At 34.4% G+C, this 19,429-nt stretch overlaps 2 protein-coding genes and 1 pseudogene across 4 annotated transcripts; 2 read left to right on the forward strand and 1 right to left on the reverse strand.

Annotated features, from left to right (window-relative positions):
• The first annotated feature begins 582 nt into the window (after positions 1-582).
• Positions 583-3,500, forward strand: LOC145605238 (receptor-like protein CLAVATA2 pseudogene; annotated as a pseudogene). 2 transcript variants are annotated; one of them, XR_014105017.1, is made up of 2 exons: positions 583-917; positions 1,245-3,500. The product of XR_014105017.1 is annotated as a receptor-like protein CLAVATA2 pseudogene, transcript variant X2 (transcript). The 2 variants fall into 2 exon arrangements; XR_014105016.1 differs by lacking the exon at positions 583-917 and having other exon boundaries at positions 926-3,500.
• Positions 3,501-3,783: 283 nt separating this feature from the next.
• Positions 3,784-8,721, reverse strand: LOC145604761 (protein TRIGALACTOSYLDIACYLGLYCEROL 3, chloroplastic-like). The gene is made up of 10 exons (XM_081660706.1): positions 8,130-8,721; positions 7,501-7,629; positions 7,305-7,400; positions 7,125-7,208; positions 6,969-7,030; positions 6,780-6,855; positions 6,525-6,632; positions 4,731-4,906; positions 4,564-4,648; positions 3,784-4,383 (listed from the first exon to the last, which is right to left on the reverse strand). Exons 1-10 carry the CDS (start codon positions 8,319-8,321, stop codon positions 4,345-4,347), a joined length of 1,047 nt encoding a protein of 348 aa, XP_081516832.1. The 5' UTR covers positions 8,322-8,721; the 3' UTR covers positions 3,784-4,344.
• Positions 8,722-13,051: 4,330 nt separating this feature from the next.
• LOC145604616 (flavin mononucleotide hydrolase 1, chloroplatic-like) lies at positions 13,052-18,507 on the forward strand. Its single transcript, XM_081660519.1, has 7 exons — positions 13,052-13,409; positions 14,354-14,429; positions 15,358-15,409; positions 16,213-16,327; positions 16,426-16,496; positions 17,376-17,463; positions 18,067-18,507. The coding sequence occupies exons 1-7, from the start codon at positions 13,174-13,176 to the stop codon at positions 18,206-18,208; spliced, it is 780 nt and encodes a 259-aa protein (XP_081516645.1). The 5' UTR covers positions 13,052-13,173; the 3' UTR covers positions 18,209-18,507.
• The last annotated feature ends 922 nt before the right edge of the window (positions 18,508-19,429 follow it).

The following is a 19,429-nucleotide window of genomic DNA, read 5'->3' on the forward strand; positions in this document are numbered from 1 at the left end:
TTTTAATTAAGATGGTTTCTACCTCTCTACAGGAAAACTAAAGTACTTCACATAGATCGTTGTTAGAAAACTACAACTCATTTTGTGTTATAGGGCACTCTTCAATAAATTTTGTTAACAATTGTATTATTTCGGATTTAAAATAAAATTAAGTTTGCTCTAAATTAGAAACAATATCCGTACAATGCAATCATCTATAACACTATAATACTAGGACTTAGAAAATGCTTAGTTGATTATGAAAACTACGCAATCATAAGTTCATAACATAACATAGGGTATAAATAGAATCGCGATTTCATAATGTGACTATGTGTCGTATATAGAGAGTAAATAGAATCGTGATTTCATAATGTGACTATGTGTCGTATATGTATGTGAAGATTGCTAACCCGTAATCGTATCCATGCCGAGCATGCGTGAACATCACGCAGAGGGTAAAGAAAGCAAAAGATGCTCTTTACACACAACTTTTATTTTCACATCCGATGAGGGGCACACAACTCACACACTGACACACCTCACTCAACTCAGAGTCTCTGAAACCATTTTACAGAGAACATAGCAAAGACAAAAGGGACCCTCCCAATTGCCAAAGCTGCCGAAAGAAAGAATATTTCACTATTCATTAAATATTACCTTTACCCTTTATTAATCACTACTAATAAATGCCCAGAATTTCTCATAATTCTCCCCTCATTAATTAATTTACACTTTCCTTTTCTTGGAAACTGAGCTTAATTTTCCGTTACACATTTGATTATACTCTCTAATTTAGTAATTATGTTGTTGAAAATGGCCAATTTCAATAAAGTAGACAACAAAGAAGAATGTTTGTTCCTCTTCCTCGTCACATGAGCTTCATTTTCTTCACTTCCTCTGCTTCAGCTTCAACCTCAGTTCAGCTACTTCTTCAGGTCTTCTCTTTCTCTCTTCTCATTTCCTTTTTCTGGTAAAAAACCCAATTCATTTTTACCAAAATTTTTAAATGGGTTTCAATTTTTAGTCTCAAAGACCTTATCTTTACCTTTGTTTGAAGATTATAATAAATGGGTTGTTAGTTTTTTTTTTTTTGTTTTCTTGGGTTTTTTGTTTAATTTTTTTGGGACCCATTAAGCTTCCAAGTTTGTTCATTTTAATGGAAGCTAAAAAGGGTTTAAAATTTTGCAGATTTTTCCAATTTAGTAGGATTTTATTGCCATTTTTGTTGTATATGTTGTTGATATTGGAAAACCCTAGTGTAGTTTCAGCTGTTGATGTTCACCCACAAGATAAAGCTACACTTAGTGAGTTCAAATCAAAGATTATTGACCCGGGCCCGGGTTTGGGTTCATGGGTCGGGTCCAATTGCTCCAATTGGACCGGCATTACCTGTGAAAACCTGACCGGCCGGGTCATTTCAATGGACTTAAGCTCTATGAACTTGTCTGGGAGTATTAGTCATAGTATATGCAACCTATTTTCTCTTCAAACCCTTGTTTTGTCTCATAATAATTTTACTTCTGTGATTCCACCTTGTTTGGGAAGTGTGTTGAGTTTAAGGGTAGTTGATTTTAGTCATAATGGTCTTAGAGGGTTGGTTCCTGATTCATTGAGGAGGTTGAAGCATTTGAGGGAGCTTACATTGAATGGTAATAGGTATTTGGGAGGGAAATTGCCAATGTGGGTTGGTAATTTTTCGAGGTTTCTTGAAAGACTTGATTTGGGGTCAAATTCGTTTGGAGGGGTGATACCGGAAAGTCTGTTCCGGTTGGAGTCTCTCAAGTACTTGGACCTTTCGGAGAATGGTTTGTCAGGGAAGCTTGATGGGTTTCATCAATCTTTGGAGGTCCTCAATCTAGCTTCTAATCGTATTTCGGGTACATTGCCTTGTTTTAATGCTTGTGTGCAATCACTTAGCATACTGAACTTGGCAAACAATTCGTTGGTTGGAAGGATTCCTTCTTGTATGTCTTCACTTCGAGCTTTGAGGCAGCTCAATCTGTCCAACAATGGGTTGCAGTATGGGATTTCACCAATGCTGGTGTTCTCGGATAAGCTTCTTGCTTTGGACTTGAGTTACAATCAGTTGTCAGGTCCTCTTCCTAGCAAAATTGCTGAGACAACAGACAAGTCGGGGCTTCTTGTTCTTGACCTGTCACACAACCAATTTTCTGGTAACATTCCTCTGAAAATCACAGAATTGAAAAGTTTACAGGCATTGTTTCTCTCCCACAATTCACTTACTGGGGCTATTCCTGGGAGCATTGGGAATTTGACGTATCTCCAAGTCATCGACCTCTCATACAACTCTCTGACAGGTTCCATTCCTTTGAACATTGTCGGGTGTTTTCAGCTTCTTGCATTGATACTCAGCAACAACGGTCTTTCTGGTGAAATTCAACCAGAGCTTGATGCACTGAATAGTTTAAAGATACTAGATATTAGCAGCAACAAGATCTCTGGTCAAATACCCCAAACCTTAGCTGGATGCAGGTCACTGGAAGTCGTGGATTTCAGCTCTAATAGTCTTTCTGGACCTCTAAATGATGCAATGAACAAATGGTCAGATCTCAAGTTTCTGTCACTTGCTCAAAACAAGTTTGAAGGTACTCTTCCTAACTGGCTCTTCACATTCCCGTTCATCAGAACAATTGATCTTTCAGGGAACAGATTTTCTGGCTTTATTCCTGATGGTACCTTCAACATCAGCAAGAGTTTTAACAATGCAGCTTTGAGTGGTAATACTGAGGGTAATTTGGTATCAGTTAAAAGTAAGACCATCCAAATTTCTGTTATGGTAATGGATCGAAATGAGCTTAGTTTTGCTTATGGTCTATTATCACCTGTGGGAATTGACCTGTCAGATAATCAGCTGAATGGGGAGATACCTGAGAGTCTATTCACTTTACATGGTTTGGATTATCTTAATTTGTCCTACAATCTTCTGGTGGGTCAGATTCCTGTGGAGTTAGAGAAGATGTGGAATTTAAGGGCTATTGATCTGTCTCACAATTATCTTTCCGGCCCTCTTTTGGCCAATATTTCAAGCCTTCAAGAGCTGATAACGCTGAATTTTTCCTACAATTCTCTCTCCGGATTTGTTTCGAGGAAGCAGGGTTACTGGAGATTTCCTGAAGCATTTACTGGTAATCCAGCTTTATGCATTGAGGTATCTGCTGGAAAGTGCCAACCTCCACGAATTCCTGCACTTCCTGGAGACAAGTTCAGGGATGATATGGAGGAAGGGCCAATTTCAGTGTGGATTTTTTGTGTAACTGCTGCTGTAACCTTCTATGCGACCCTGATTGCTCTCTTTTGTTGGCCCCGATCAAGAAACTATATTCTTAGGTCAAAAATTTAGGTGCATTGTACAGAGAACAAAACTTTTGTATATCTGTTTGGTTTCATATGACTTTGATTTGTCCTCCAAGGAGGAAAGCAAGTCATGTTTTTATTAATACAATTATAGCTTTAAGCTAACTTTAACTTAGCTTGAATTACCATGTTTGAAAGCCTCTTGTGTATAGTGGATGATGAGACAAATGGACAATGGTATTCCCTCCATCTCTCTAGTTAATGTGCACCAATGCAGTATATGCCACATTAAGAATCAAAAATTTTGTTACCGGACTACTAGTAAAGCGTATATTGAAGGTAATATTGGAAATTAACTTATCAAATACAGAAAGGAAACTTAGTTCAGGACAACTCAAAACAGAAACATGGCATATCGAGGGACAAAAGGAGTATAACTTGTATCTCATAACTGATAGGAAAAACTGTAATTGACACTCTTTGAGCTTTTGCAAAATTGCATACATTCTGAAAATTACTGAATTATTACGAGGCTTAATTGCTGAGATTCATGACATCAGGTTCAAGCATGCCCTGGGGGCTAAGGTACTCAAGGAAGCTAAATCAGTTCCTAGACTAACACAAACCTAATGCCTCCCTACAATGCCACCCCTAAATAACCCAAAAATCAACATTCAAATTGACAAAAGAATGAGATTTTGTGACCAGTTATATATGCCGATCACAGGAACAGGCACAGATGATTTGATTGCAAGCGTGGCTACCCAAATGAACAAGAAACTACATTGTTCTTGACTTTGATTTCAATCCTTCATGATGATTACCAAAGCTGTGTAAAGGTAGCATCTTTAAAAATAGGAACGAGACTTCAAGCAATCTTCAGTCCATTCTCATTTAAGAATTCTGGTTACCTTGCACTGTTCTATCTGCAGAGCACCCCATCTTATACAGACCAATCGCACAATGGCATATCCTCTAACAGACAACACCCTTTTTTTCTGCTTTGACATCCCTAGTAACAAACTTGTGTTTTCCAAAAAGCATTTGCTAATATTTGATTGGTCCTTCCAAACTTCCTGATGCAAACTGGAAAAGCAGCAACAAAATTAATGTATTATTTAAGCAATGTACAACCTAGTTGACACATGAACTTGCCATTGCAAATACTTTGCTTTGTAGTAGTTATCAGTCTCACTCATCTCAACTGCAGTAGATGAGTAAGACAGTAAAATACTATGAATTTCAAACTACAGCCATGGTAAATACCTGCTGAACAATGGGGCTAGTTGAGGAAGTAAATTCATGTGTCAGTCCTTCCCAAACAATTTTCCCCTCGTATAAGAAAATAAGCCTGGACCAATAAAGATTATCAGAGATACGATGAACTGAAACTCTAATCACACACATCATATTTGATTGAAAAAGACATTTACCTATCAACTGCTCTTTGGATAGTACTATGTTGGTGAGTTACAACTATATATGATGCAGCCTTCCCAGCCAATCCAACAGCATCTTCACCTTTAATATGAACAGAACGGATCAGGTCTTCAACAACAGTTGATGCAATTGGATCAAGTCCAGCTGTTGGTTCATCATACAAAAGCACCTGCCCAAAAAAAGAAACAAAACAACCACTTAGCCAAAAAAATGTTAATTTCTATTCACACTAATACAACGGACTTTAAAGTGGCGAAAGCAATATATAATACTAGAATTGACATTGCATGCTTGGCAAGTTGGCAAACAAAGCTGGTCAACATAAACAAACTACTTCTGTTTATCATACATAATGTGAAATCCAATCACATAGAAGCATTATTGCTAAAATCTAAGTTGTGTATACATCTAAAAGACGAGCTCATGATCCTAAAATTTAGCACATAAAGGCAGATACAGAGCTTATTATTACCATGTACTAGGCTTGAAGAAGGTAAAAAAAAAATGAGTAAAAAGAAGCATGTAAAGCTCCTATATCCATAGATGCATATACATTATTAATATGAAGTATATAAGACACAGATATGACATCATGTACTAAGAATGCTTAAAATGAAGTGTTTAAGGGATGGGAGCCACTGGATCAGCACAACCCAAGGCTTGACATTTGATAGTGTTGAGCTGTTGACAAATGAGCACGTACAACGGTACAAGTAGAAGTAAATAGAACATGGATAAAGCAGCACATACAAATAGGGAGAAGAGCATGTGAGTTTTAAAACAAATTCAAGAAATTTATAAGGAAACTTAACCAACAGTTGTAGGTAACAGCTGGGTAACATTTCAACTTCTAAGCCATGTACCAGCAGAGCAGACTATACTAAACAAGCAACAACAATATCAGAACCTGAATCCCAATGATTGGGTTGGGCCGATGGCTACATAAACCAAGACTTTATTACTTGTAGTCGTCAACAAAGATCCTCTCCCTCCAGGCCTCCACGCCAACTCTATCAAGTGCTATAAGCTCATGTAAGTCTAATTTCTTCATATCGTTCCTAAATCATATTTTTTATCTCCCACGGCTTCTTTCAAGATTCCCATGATCCCAAATTTCTATTTTTCTTACCGGCACTATTTTGGTCCATCTTACATGCCCAAACCAACAAAATCAATTCTCCCTTATCTTATTCTCGATGTCCTACATTCCAACTTTGTGTTCTCGCGACTCCATCTCAACATACACATCTTTTCTTCTCCCTTTTTCCTAAGACTATACTAAACCCTTCCTGAAATTTTGAGCTTGAGATAGAAGAGAAACCACATGTAGATGGGTGGGTTGTATCAAAGAGACTAAACAGAGAAGAAAAGAGGTCGGGTTCATTAGCCTGTAAGGGGGGGGGGGGGGGGGGCTGAATACAATCTAAGTGGGCAATATAAAAATTTTCAGCAATATACGAAAAATAATAGAACCAGTTCTGGCAAACAGTCCTGCAAGTCTGCAACAAACCACAAAAGGACTAATAGAACTATAGCGAATCTATGGCCCCATTGCAACAGTATTCTCAGTATTTGGCAGTTCTATCTTGGATTACATTCATAGGATCTTTCAGCCGTAAGAATACGGAAAAATACCAAGAACTATTAATGAACCAATAAGTGACAGATAGGCATTACTGACAATGTTATATAATTCATTATAGCAGCATGCTATTAAATGGCATGCTTCCAATCATATTGGGACCTGTTAAAGTTTTACTCATAGGGTATTAATGTATTATACATACCTCAGGTTCTACAGTTTCTTTTGTGACGTCACATATGATAGAACGAGCTAAGGCAACTCGTTTTTTCATCCCTCCTGATAGCTCAGAAGGTAACCGATCCTCAACATCCTGCAGATAAGCAATATTTTTCGGTATATCTCAGAATCACCACATTGCATGCAATGACCCAACTAGCAATTAGTGACATGAACAAGCTTGTCATGGCCATAAAGACTTTTGAAAAAAAAGATTGCTATTTGTATTGTTAATACATACCTTCAGTCCTACTGCGGCTAAAGTTTCAGTTACCAGCTCAGAAATTTTATCATCCGGCATGCTAGAATTTTCATATCTAATTCACCGTGGATAAATGTAAAAAGAGGTTAAGCAATTGTATCAAACCCATAAGAAATTCTCAAAAGACATAGCTGATGAAGAATAATTAGGAGGAGAGGAGCCTCTTACAAAAGGAAACCAACATTTTCGCGCACACTTAGGGAGTCAAATAATGCAGCGCTTTGAAAGACCTGTCAATCAAGCAGTACAAAAATGAGCATCCATATGCATTATACAGCTGCTCCAATCAATAATAATTAGTCATTACTAATAATGTACAATTACCAAGCCAATACGAAGGCCAGATATTGAGACCTCCTCATCACTGATCAATCCTTCTCTCTTTTTCCCTCGAATATAGACCTCACCCTGTTTCTCACAGTATGTCAGTACTCAGGCATATATTTGAGTTAAATCTATAAGGCTAGAGAGCAAGTACAAAAGGATCCTAGTAAGATTGTTTACCTTGTCTGGAGCAAGAAGTCCAGCAATAATTTTTAATATGGTGGATTTTCCAGTACCAGAAGGTCCAATTATTCCAACTGCTTCCCCGTGTCTGATCTACAAGCAGTTGTAATGATCAAGAAACATTTTTAGGAATGCAAATAAAAAGTACACTCTTCCCCCACAAGAAAGGAATATGAAGAAAATGAATTTGCACCTTGAAGCTTACACCTCTTAAAATATGTTTCTCCCCAAATGACTTGTACACGTCTCTACACTCGATAAGTACATCCGAATCATCCTCAGGTTCATCAATTGAGTTAATAATCTTCATATCAGAAGAATCCTAATACCAAGAAAAGTGCATACAACCAAGTTTACAACCCAGCAATAAATTACAAAGAACACAAAAAGAATCAAAAAATTCTTTACTGGAAACAGAAGTAAATAATTACTTAAATGCAAAAATAGCTAAACCAAAGTTATCAAAGCAACTAACAAGCAAAAACAAGAAAAGTACTGTATAAAAAAAAAACAAAGATTGAGAGGGAACTCTTAACTAAAGAACAGAAATAAAGGGATGCGCAATGTAATTGCAAATTTAGATTATTAGCCTATCCAATGAAGTAACCAAGACCTCGGATCAAATTCCGTCTACATCATTGCCTTTGCAGCTATCATGTAAATGCAAATTGCAAATAGGAGTGAGAGACAAATGTAAAAAGACAAAGACATCAAATCACAGCCATAATTACATATATATAATCATTAATCCAAAACCCAATTGACAAAATGATTGCTAGCAAACTACAAATCAATGGCTTGCATAAAAATAAAAGCACTTACACTCAATTTAAAAGGGGAAAAACCCTCGTTCACATTTCTTGAAGGTGTCATACAAGAACAAGTGATTTTCCTCTGCTTAAAAACCCAGGAATTCGATATACTGGAAACAATAGTACCAGAAAATATAGTAGAACGAGAATACACATTATACGAAGGTAAAGGAAACATATATGAGCTCGATGTAGACAGCATTTTTGATCAAATCCAATAAATAATTGGGTGTATTAAAGATAAGGGTTTTAAAGCAATTTTAAGGGAAATTCAATACAATTGAAGCAGATTTCGATTGAAAGGCGGGAAATTTATGTTTTGGGTAGCTGAATTGGAATTGGGTAGGGATATAACAGGGTCGAATACAGAATAATTAGCAAATCAATAGAACCCTAAAAAGAGGAAAGAGGATTCAGGGTGTTGATGAAAACCCAGAAAAATTTGGGGAGAAATTGGGAATTTTGTGATGATAATTGGGGTCAAAATTAGCAGTCAAAATGTAAGATTATGCAATTGATTTTTGAGAGAGATGAAAGTGGAGGAGTTAGGAGTGATTTGGGGTCCCAGGAAACGGGAAAATGGGGAGGAGCCAGGAAGTACACCCACAGTATCTTTAAACAAACAAAAATATACAAGTATTTTTTTGTATTTTTTAAATTTATTTATTTATTTATTTTTACTTATTTATTTTTTTTTGTAATAAATTATAAGGAAAATAATACATGTACATGTACACTTGTACTCCGTAAGTCGTAATCCGTAAGTCGTAATGTACATGTACACTTGTACTCCGTAAGTCGTAATTTAGAGCTGTCAATTCGAGTATGGTTATGGTTTTGTAGTTCATGATTCTAGGTAAAGTTTTGATTATGGTTTATAGTATCGGGTGAAAACACAAACCATCAATTTCTACTACTAAATCAGATCCACCATGGTATTGGTATAGAGTTTGTATCGAGTATTGATTGTGTTGTCTGCTGTAAGTATGTGTGATAGGGCTGCAAAATCGGGTCAAGTATGAGTTTGTTCGAGCTAAGCTAAGAATTATCAGTATTCGATTAATCTGAAGCACGTGTTCATCGTTTAAATTTTTAGTTTTTTGTCGGGAAGAAAAAATATTAAATACAACCAAATGACACTTACAAACAAGTCATAAGAAATCAAAAATTTTAATACAAGTACATATTACCTTAGAGCTAACTGCATCGTAGATTTGATTAAAAACCGCCTAAATAAAAATTTTCATCTGAAGCATACTCACGGAGATTACGAAGCTTAGATATTCAATCATCGTCAGATGAATAAACAAAGATATAAACACACCAGAATAACCCCTATCAAGGATGTGATCTTTTTATTGAAAGCAATTTAAAGTTCAATGGACTTACCACCGGTAAAAACACTAGTGAAAGCCCCTACACGATTCATAATTGAGACCAAAAAGAAAAAATTAAGAAGAGGGGATAGAAAAAGTTTATTGGTACACAAATGTTTACATTTCAAGTTTGAGTACATGCTTTAGTTAGCTATGAATCGAGTTGGTTAAATAAACAAGCCTTGATTCCGTTTAAAGTTTTTTTTTTTTTCAATTTCTACTCATATATTTAGGATTTTTTTAAAGCTTTCTATATAAAAAAAAAAAAAAAAATAACAATGGCAAAAGTAATAGAGATTTTTCGAGCTTGAATGAATTTTGGATGAGTTATAGTTGAACATGAACAAACTTATGAATGAACTCAAACAACTTGGGTGCAAAGCAAGCCTTTAGTCATTTCGACTACTATTTTCGTTGGCGTTGGCGGATCTGACTTTTTTTAAATTTTTATTTTATGATCTACGTGTCGAAAAATGTTTGATATTATATGAACTTATTTTATATTATCTAACTTATTTTTTTTTTTATTATTTGAGGATACATGAAATTATTTTTAAAAAAAATAAGAATAAGTAAAATAATAAGATGAAATAAACAGGTCCTTTTTTTTTTTTATAACCTTCCCCGACAAAATATGGTCACAGAGGCAGAGGTGTCATAAATTGACCCGATTGATTCGATCCGATTCAACCCTAAAAAAAAAAAAAAACTCTTAATTTGAATTCTGACTTGTATGAACACAATAATTAGCATAACTCAACTTTGTAATAGACCCGATCTAATTCAACCTCACCTAATCCGTCCCATGTTCCTGAACCGACACATCGAACTCTCCTACTCTTATCCGGCGTAAGTCATGAACGACAACATAATCCATGAGGATTTTGGATATCATTGAAAATCATAATGAATCAATAATCTTCATAAAACAGCCTGGCCCGGATTTGGTGCATTAGTTAGAAGGGTGCACGAGCATCATGAAGGCAATTCATAATCGTTATGTAAAATCCTTTGCTGCTACAAGTTTAGGGGTTGGAGACAACACACAATCAGTAACCTATTATTCCATACTCACTTGCATGATTTTGCTTATTTATTTATTTATTTTTCCCTTTTCCCTCTGCAAAAATCATCAACTCATACAAAAATCAACTATGTAACAAGAAGCATGAAAAACGACTATGTTAATCAAGCTAAATGACACACATTATTGATTATCCCAATTGCTAGCTAGTAAACGTCATGGTCTCATGGAAGCCATTTTTCATGACCCCTTTTTGTTAAGGATTTGGAAATGAAGGCAAGGTAGTGAAGGCGTGAAGTCATATGGAATACTTGCACATTATTAATAATATACCCCGAAAAACCCAAGGTTATAACGTTATCTACTTATCTGAGTAATTTGTTTGGTTTTGTTGTGTTTTATCTGTCTTCTATAAGAAACATTGTTGTATTAGATTTTCATTTGATGACGATTAACTTAAATGTACAAATGGACTTATATTTATAATTTTTTATCGAGAATGTGTTCGACTTTGAAGGGATTTCACATTTCACATTAATCTCAATGATTGATTCAAACCTTTTTAATCAACTCAAAATTTACGAGTATTTTTTTAGTTCAAAAACCAATTTTTATTAGTTGTAAATAATTTATAGAAAAATAAGTAGATGTAAGAGAAAGACCCTACTCTATGGTTGGATAAGTTTAAAGTTTCATACTTAATTTTTTTTTAATAAAGGCTACCAAACTTTGTTTTACAACTTATCTTCACCATGCTACAAGCCTATAAGGTACTTTGGCATTTCGTTTACTCAATATGCTCATTTGTGCGGATGAATTATTTGCTCATTGCAGAAATGAGAAAAATCAGTTTTTTGTTCATTTTGTGCAAAGAAGCAAAAATAATTAGTTGTGATGATCGATCGTACGCATATTGCAGGATACAACCAATTATGTCACAAAAATTATTACCCCGTAGTATAGATTTGTTGATTTCAAGTTTATAAAAACAGTAATTAAGGGCTTGTTCTCGTTTATTGAACTAAGCTGAACTGAACTGAATTGAATTGAATTGAACTGAGCTGGACTGAACTGGACTGAACTGAACTGAGTTGAATTGAGCTGAACTAAACGGATGAATTGAACTGAAATTAAGCTGAAAAGAACAAGCCCTAATTTAAATATTTCAACAAAAATATAAAAATTAGAAAAATAAAACTCATCTTAATTTTTAAAAACAATAAAATCACTCTGTAACTTTGAAATGTAGTACCCCTACTCATAGCAAAAATTAAGGAGCTCTTTCCCAAAATAATGTTGGGAAAAACTCCAATTCCTAAAATACAGCTTCTTTTTCTTTTATTCCCATATTACCGTCCACGTAAGCAAGTTAGAAAAAGCCGATTTTTTTTACCGGTTCAGGGAGAAACCGCTACTTGAAGTGGCGGTTTTCAAAACTAAATACCGCTACTTCAAGTAGCGGTTTCTAGAGTGAAAAGTAGCGGTTTTCTGCTGTAATTTTTTTTAAAAAAATTATATATTAAAAGCTAGCAACATAATTCTTTCAACAAACAAATACTCAAAAAAGAAAAACAGAAATCAAATGATTATAATTCTCCAAGATTAATAGTTATACTTAGAAGAAAACAAAACTGAGCCCATTATGATTGCTAATACTCCGAATCAAACAAAACTTAAAAAAAGATATAAAAAAAAAAAAGAAATTAAAACTTAGTATGGTTAGATCTGGAATACACAATTACAAAAATTGAATAAATTAACAATTGAATTGAAAAAATAGAAATGAAATTAGGCCTAAATTAACAATTGAATTGAAAAAATAAAATGAAATTAGACATAAACTACACTAACCCTCCATTGCCCCTAATTTAAACATCAACAATCTAGAGCTTGAAGTGCGGCTCCGAGGACGGAATCAAGTAGGTGGAACAATTTTTCTCCATGTTTGAGCAGTGTGAGAAGTCGGAGAACAAATTATGGCAGAATCAAGCGGTTTTTTTTTTGTTTCTGTTTTTACTGGAAGCCAAAAATAAGAAGATGAGAGAGAATGAAGTTTAATGTGTTTTTTTTAATTACTCAAAGACCTAAAACCGCCACTTCAAGTGGCGGTTTACTAAGATAAAAACCGCTACTTCAAGTAGCGGTTTATCTTTGTAAACCGCCACTTCAAGTAGCGGTTTTCACATAAAACCGTAAAAAATAAAAAAATGCTTGAACCGGTGATGTGGACGGTATTGTGGGAATTTATTAAAAAGTAACCGTATTTGTGGAATTGAATTTTTTGGCAGCATTATTTAGGGAAAGGGCTCAAAATTAAGTACTCGTAACAAAAATTAATATTCAACTCATAGAAAAAATAAGGCGAAGAAATTAATATTCAGACTCATAGCAAAAATAAGGCGAAGAAAACGTGCTCCAATTGTGTGCCACTTCCTTACACTGTCATTTACACGCAAGAATTTGTGACTATCCCTCCATTATACGGAGTATAAAGATTTGAATAGTCGATACTTGATACTCCCGTATCCTTTTCCACAACTCCTATAAATTTTCCATCATAATCTTGTTTCTTTCCTCAGCTTCTTTGATTGAATCTCATACACTTAAAATCACGAACACAAGTTTTTTTTTTATTTAATTAATTTCACAAAATAATGGCACTTCTTTTCAAACCCACAATTTCTTTCCCTCTTAATTTCTCTTTAGACCCACCAAAATCAAACCCCAGAAGTTCAATTACCATGAAAGATAGTATTAATTGTTCCAATTTTAGCACCATTGTTGATTCTTCTGCTGCAATTGAGAAGAAAAAGTTGCCCATTTTGCTGTTTGATGTTATGGATACACTTGTTCGTGACCCCTTTTACCATGATGTTCCTGCTTTTTTTGGGTAATCTTCAATTCCTTTGATTTTCCCTCTTTTTTTATTTCCATTTTTATGTGGATGTGCTTATGTTTCTGGGTTAATGAAGAAAGGTTTGAAATTTAAGCTGCTTTGTTCTTGCCCCATTATTATGTCAATTATGATTTAATGTACTTGCACCAAATTAATCTGAAGTTGGATTAGGTTTGATCTAGGGTGTTTATGTTATATGGATTATTTGAATTGTATGTTCTTTTGAGAGCATGATTGATCTAGCCGAGTACGGCCGGCCGGGCGGGGGAGGGTGGGATTTGTCCTTCTGTATGCATTCTTTCCCTCTCTGCCTTAGGTGGGACTTGGGAGGCTAGGCATTGCAGGTAGTGTGTGGTATGGTATGGTAATTTGCCGAATAAGGCGGGAACTTGTGAATGTTACGGAGTTTAGATTTTATGTGTGCATTTTACATGTATATCCAATTGAATTGGAAGAAAATCTTGATAGAAAAGTGGATTTTAGAAGTATGTTTCAGTCATCATTCTCAATGTACATTGAAGAGAAAACTTCTTTATTTATTTGAGTATTGATGTAAAAGACTCTTAAACACTTAAAATTTTTGACTTCATAGTCAAATTCAAGCTAAACCTATATAGCAAGACACTTTTCCCCTCTCATGCTATGTGTGTTGGTGTTAGTCGTTTATTAAGACAATAATAATACACTGGATAGTTTGGAGCAATGATGTTGGTTCTGTTGATACATTAAAACTGTTGGGTTTGTCATATCTGGGTTTTCCTAATATGAGTAATATCCTAAGTATTTTTTGGTCTCTTGACCTCAAGAACTATAAATTGCTAGAGTTGAAGCTCTTGAAAGAGATGTCATGAATCTTTGTATTGTTGTTATATTATAAATTTAAGCTATATGTTATTCTTAGTAATGTTGTTGCTGTCTATTGTGGATATTGTCCTCAGTATGTCCATGAAGGAATTGATGGAGTGCAAGCATCCAACTGCCTGGAGTGAGTTTGAAATGGGATTGATTAATGAGGTATAATGGTGAATGCCAGAAGTGAGATTCATCTGTAGTATAAAATTATTTTGATACTTGAGCAGTCTGATGGCCGTCTTTGTGTTCTTACTTGTACTGGTTGTTGCTGGATATGTTGTGGTCTTCCAGTTGTTTTTCCTTTCACCTGTTTTATATATAGACTTTTCAGTAACTCTTTCTTAACTTCCCACATGACTGCCTTTGACATTCTCAAATATGCTTCTTAGTAAGTAGCAGATGTGAGAGTTTAAGAAAACTTATTTGCTCTTCAAGTTTAATAAATTTCATTTTTTTCAATAGATTTTGATTGTATTCTAGAAGCCGACATCATATATGGGACTATCTCTTGTATTTGAGTGGGATGCCTGCTCTTAGGGTCTCAGGGATGCCTTTCCCGAGCATCTTGCTTGCTTTTAAGGGTTACAATTTTTGGTGCACCTGGGATACAAGTTCTGATTTTAGAGTGGAACAGAAAATTGATTATTGTATAGTAAGTCACATAAAACGGCTACCTTTTTGATATTTTTGTCTAGAAAATAATTTAAAAAGGAATAGGTTTTTGCAAAGTTTTACTTTGGTTAGCTGGGTAATGCATAAGCTGAAGTGAATGTTCTATGGCACCCTTTGATTTATTTTGATGGGAGTTGTTATTGAAACAGTCACAATTTGGAAAAAAAAAAACCCAATAGCATGTCTGTTTCATGTTTTGTCTAAATTCAAGAGGCAAATATTGTTGGGAAAATTTTGGATAGTATACATGGGAACTTTGACAGGATATGTTTCAACAGTATATTAAAACATTTGAAGGTATATATTTACTTATTTAGACCTCTAGATAGGAATTAAGATGTTCTGCTGAAATTCTATGTTTTTAATGCTGCCTATAATTACATTGCTCCTGCCTGACTTATAAGTTTGCTCTCTGCAGGATGAATTAGCTAAAAAGTTTTTCAAAGATGGAAGGCACCTTGATGTGGAAGGTGAGTTGGTGTACTTAGAATTCTTGTTGATCATCGTAAATCTGAGTTTCAGTTTTGAACTGCTGGGCAAATTTATTTTCTTATTTCTTTTATTAATTTTTTCACAAATGGTTTAAAGGTTGGTCCCTCTACAATGTGTCATTCATGGATTTTTGAACTATTATTATATAATAAAAAGAAAATATTGAGTTCCAAATTTGTTGGTATATGTCATCGCTGCTACCATTTCTTTTCCAGTAGTCTACAGAAGTTTATTATTTTAGGTGTATGGTTGAAACTTGACTGATGTTCGAGGTGAGGGAACTCAGGTGTATTGGATGGTTTGGACCTGAATTGAGTCACATACTCACATGCAAGCAATTAACTAGAGGATTGTATAGACCAAATACTACTGAATAGATTGTTTGGAAAAATTGATTTACTCAACTTATTTTTATTTTTTTAATTATTAGTTTAATTATGGGCTTATATAAATGCATAGTGATGATGGTATTAGTTTTATAGTTTCATAGAGAGTACCCTTGTCTCCTGCCTTCGATATACATATTTTTACTTATTGATCCTTGACTCCTTGAGTGGCCTGTGTTATTGTTATATATTGAGATATAATATAAATATGAAAATCTGCGAGCAATTTGGTAAATAAGGGAGCACTTTGTAGTATTTACTGTGTAACTATTCTCCAATTTCCAGCTCTCTTTCTCCCATAATTGATCTTTGTATTATACTTAGATACCTGTAGATATCTTGAACTTGTGCTACTAGTTATTTGATAAACTGAAGCTTTACAATTTTCTTTGTAGGCCTCAAAGCATGCATGAAAAGAGGATATTCCTACCTAGATGGTGTTGAAGATCTTCTTCAAGTTTTAAAGAGAAACAACTATGAAATGCACGCTTTTACAAATTATCCAATCTGGTATTTGAGTTTTCCTTCATTTCCTTATAAGATAGAGTATGTTTTTGCTGGGTTCTATTTTATGTGACTTACTTTGTACTTTTGTAAATTGTTTGCAGGTATCAACTAATCGAGGATAAGTTAAAGCTATCAACTTATTTATCTTGGACATTCTGCTCCTGTACAATAGGTATATTACATTTTTAATTTTTTACTACCAGTTTATGGATTTCCAGCTGCAGTTGTGCCCGTTGTTTTCAACATTGCGTAGTAGAATGTCGGTAAAAAATGTTCAACTATCCTATGTATGACTGCTTGCTTTCTTTCTTTGTGGTGATGAATTCTTCCTTCCATTGGAGTGATTGGACCATCTAACAAATCGTGAACAATCAACTGTTGTCATTGTACATTGCTGAACATCTTTACAAAACTGTAAATGATCACCCCTTTTCAATTTGACCTTAGATTTTAATAATGGTATAAACCATCATATTTAGCTATGCCTAGTATTAGAATTTCTTTGGCTGTGAACCTACTCTGGGATTAAGCTCATTTGTCAGTTCCTTTTATTTAATGCCATTGAACCTTGATTTTTGTTTTTTTTTGAGTTTTGCTCAAAATTTTATAAAACTGTGTTCATTCCCCATGTTGATTCTCTCTTCTTGATATCACTGACATGTCAAATCAGAATTGGTGATTTTATGAGGGACGGTATTTGGTTTCCGTTGTAGCTTCAGCCAATCGTGCTTTAAAATGTCATTTGTTAATTAATTTATTCTCTCCACTGACCTGTCAGACTAGAATAGAACTTGTTTTTTCTATGTTGAATTATTGTGGACTTCCACTTTTTTATGCCACACCTTTCTTTTTTTTTTTTTAATAAATTTTTGGACTGAAAAACCTGATAACATGTGTTTTGTAATATTATATCAAAAAAGAATTAGCTAATGTACTATTTGATGTTGTATGTTTAAACTATTGTTTGCTCAATTGTGATCGTTGTTTTATTTTTCAATTCTCATTATGAAGGATTGTTTTGAAACCAGTATTTCTGATTAATGCTCTACAGGTAAATTAAAGCCAGACCCTAGTTTTTATAGTGAAGCCTTCAGATACCTTGACGTTGAGCCAGGAAGCTGTATATTTGTTGATGATCGGTAAGTGCTTCCAGCAATTGTGAATATTAAACTCTCACTGTAGATTTGTAGTTCAATGCTTGTCTTGGTTTTAGGGAATTTTTTATAACTTGTACCCCCAAATTGATTGTGTACTGCCTGCATTCAATTTTTTTTCCTGAAACGGACCTTTTCTACAGCTCTCATTTTTATTTCTGAGCTTTATGAATCATGCAATTCATTTAGGACTTTCCCATCGCCTCTTTTTTTTTTTCTTTTATTCTAATATGTTCTTTTGCTATTTCATGTTATCCATCATCCGTGAATTTAAGCAAACTGCTCATTTGATGACTGAAACTTAAAAATCTGCAAAACCACAGTGCTTTTTAGTAGGTTTGTTTGCTGTTCTATGCTGCAAATATATCTGAAAGCTATACACAAACTTGATACTTGGGTATAGGACTTCAAAAAAATATGTAAGATCTTTCAATAGTTTGACCTGTATATGCTGGATACAGGATACTTCCATGAGTGTTTACATATCTGAAAAATCATCGCCATGAATATGTTTTAAGCCTTGTTTATTCTGATTTTATATTTGAATATCTACATATGTCACTGTTGTGATGAGATTTTTGGTTGCAGGATAAAAAATGTGGAGGGAGCAGTGAGTGTTGGGATGGTTGGCCTGCAATTTAAAGGTGCAGATGTGTTACGTAAAGATCTGTCTCTCCTTGGCTTAAATGTTTCTGCAGATGAACTCAGCCACAATTGGATGAGCTCATGAAAGACATTACATTTTGGGTTTAGTTTTTTTTTTTTTTTATATTCTTTCAATTGCAGAACTCCTTAGTCACTAATTTTGTTACTCTGCATTGAATTCCTGGTGTTCTCTATTTTTTTTTTTTTTTTTTTTCCCATTTGGGTGTGGGGTGACTCATGTAGCATCATGTATATATGAAATTATCTTCTCTTTTGTGTTATGATCTCGCTTGAAACTTATATGACTTTTGACTTGATCGGTATCATGATGCACCATGACATGATCGTCAAACTACATGACATGGTCATTTAAATTCTATACAATTTTTACTCTTAGCTTTCCATTTCTGTATGACCATAGTTGTTGTCTCGGTGAAGCTAAAATGATAAGATGTAATCACGTAACCAGTTTGATGCTCCCAATTTTTCTTACTTTGCAGATTCGTGGTTATATACAACTGTAATATTGAAGTTCTACTTTAATGTCTGCAACCTTCTATTTGGCTATGTGCCTCATGAGCCAAGGAATATGACTTGTACAATCTTCTTTCAATATACAATCTCAGATATACTAGGCCTGCCATCTTTTCTTCTCTCTGTAATTTACCGCTTATTGTTTTAGAAAATTGTATGCAAATAATAACAGGTGCTTATGCTGTTACATTCTGCATGTAATTATACTTAGTCTTACTCTTCAAAGTACTGAGCAGTGAGCACAATTTTTTTCCATCTTTGAGGATGAAGGAAACTTGGCAATGAGGTAAGTCAGGTAACCTTTGGTACTTTCCTCAGTTGTATATTCTCTCTCAGATTTATGTGATGTTTTTCATGGTACAAAAGCAGGAGTTTAAGTGATTTATTTATTTATTTTTTTTTTTAAATTCTTGATTTTCTATAAAATTTTTTTGCTCCTATTCTCTCTTGTTGGATCGATTTTGATCATTATTTTGTAAAATTGTGATTGGCATCATTTCATCATTAAGAGAAATTACGTATGCTGCTACAAATTCATTTTACTGATTGATTCAGATATTAATCAGTAAATGTTCTTGCACACCTGTTGTTTGATTAATAATACCCTTGATTTTCTGCTCCAAAATTCGTTCTTCATTTCTTCACATTTATTTGTAAGAAAGTTTCCGTCAATGAGTGCATTCAAATTAACCCCAGATCTTGCAAGATTTGAGCTTTTTCTCTGGTTAATTGGAAATTGGAATCCAATTTGGCTTTCCCAACTAGATTTGAA

This window comes from Chenopodium album, chromosome 22, assembly GCF_948465745.1.
Source record: "Chenopodium album chromosome 22, dcCheAlbu1.1, whole genome shotgun sequence".
Lineage (NCBI taxonomy): Eukaryota > Viridiplantae > Streptophyta > Magnoliopsida > Caryophyllales > Amaranthaceae > Chenopodium > Chenopodium album.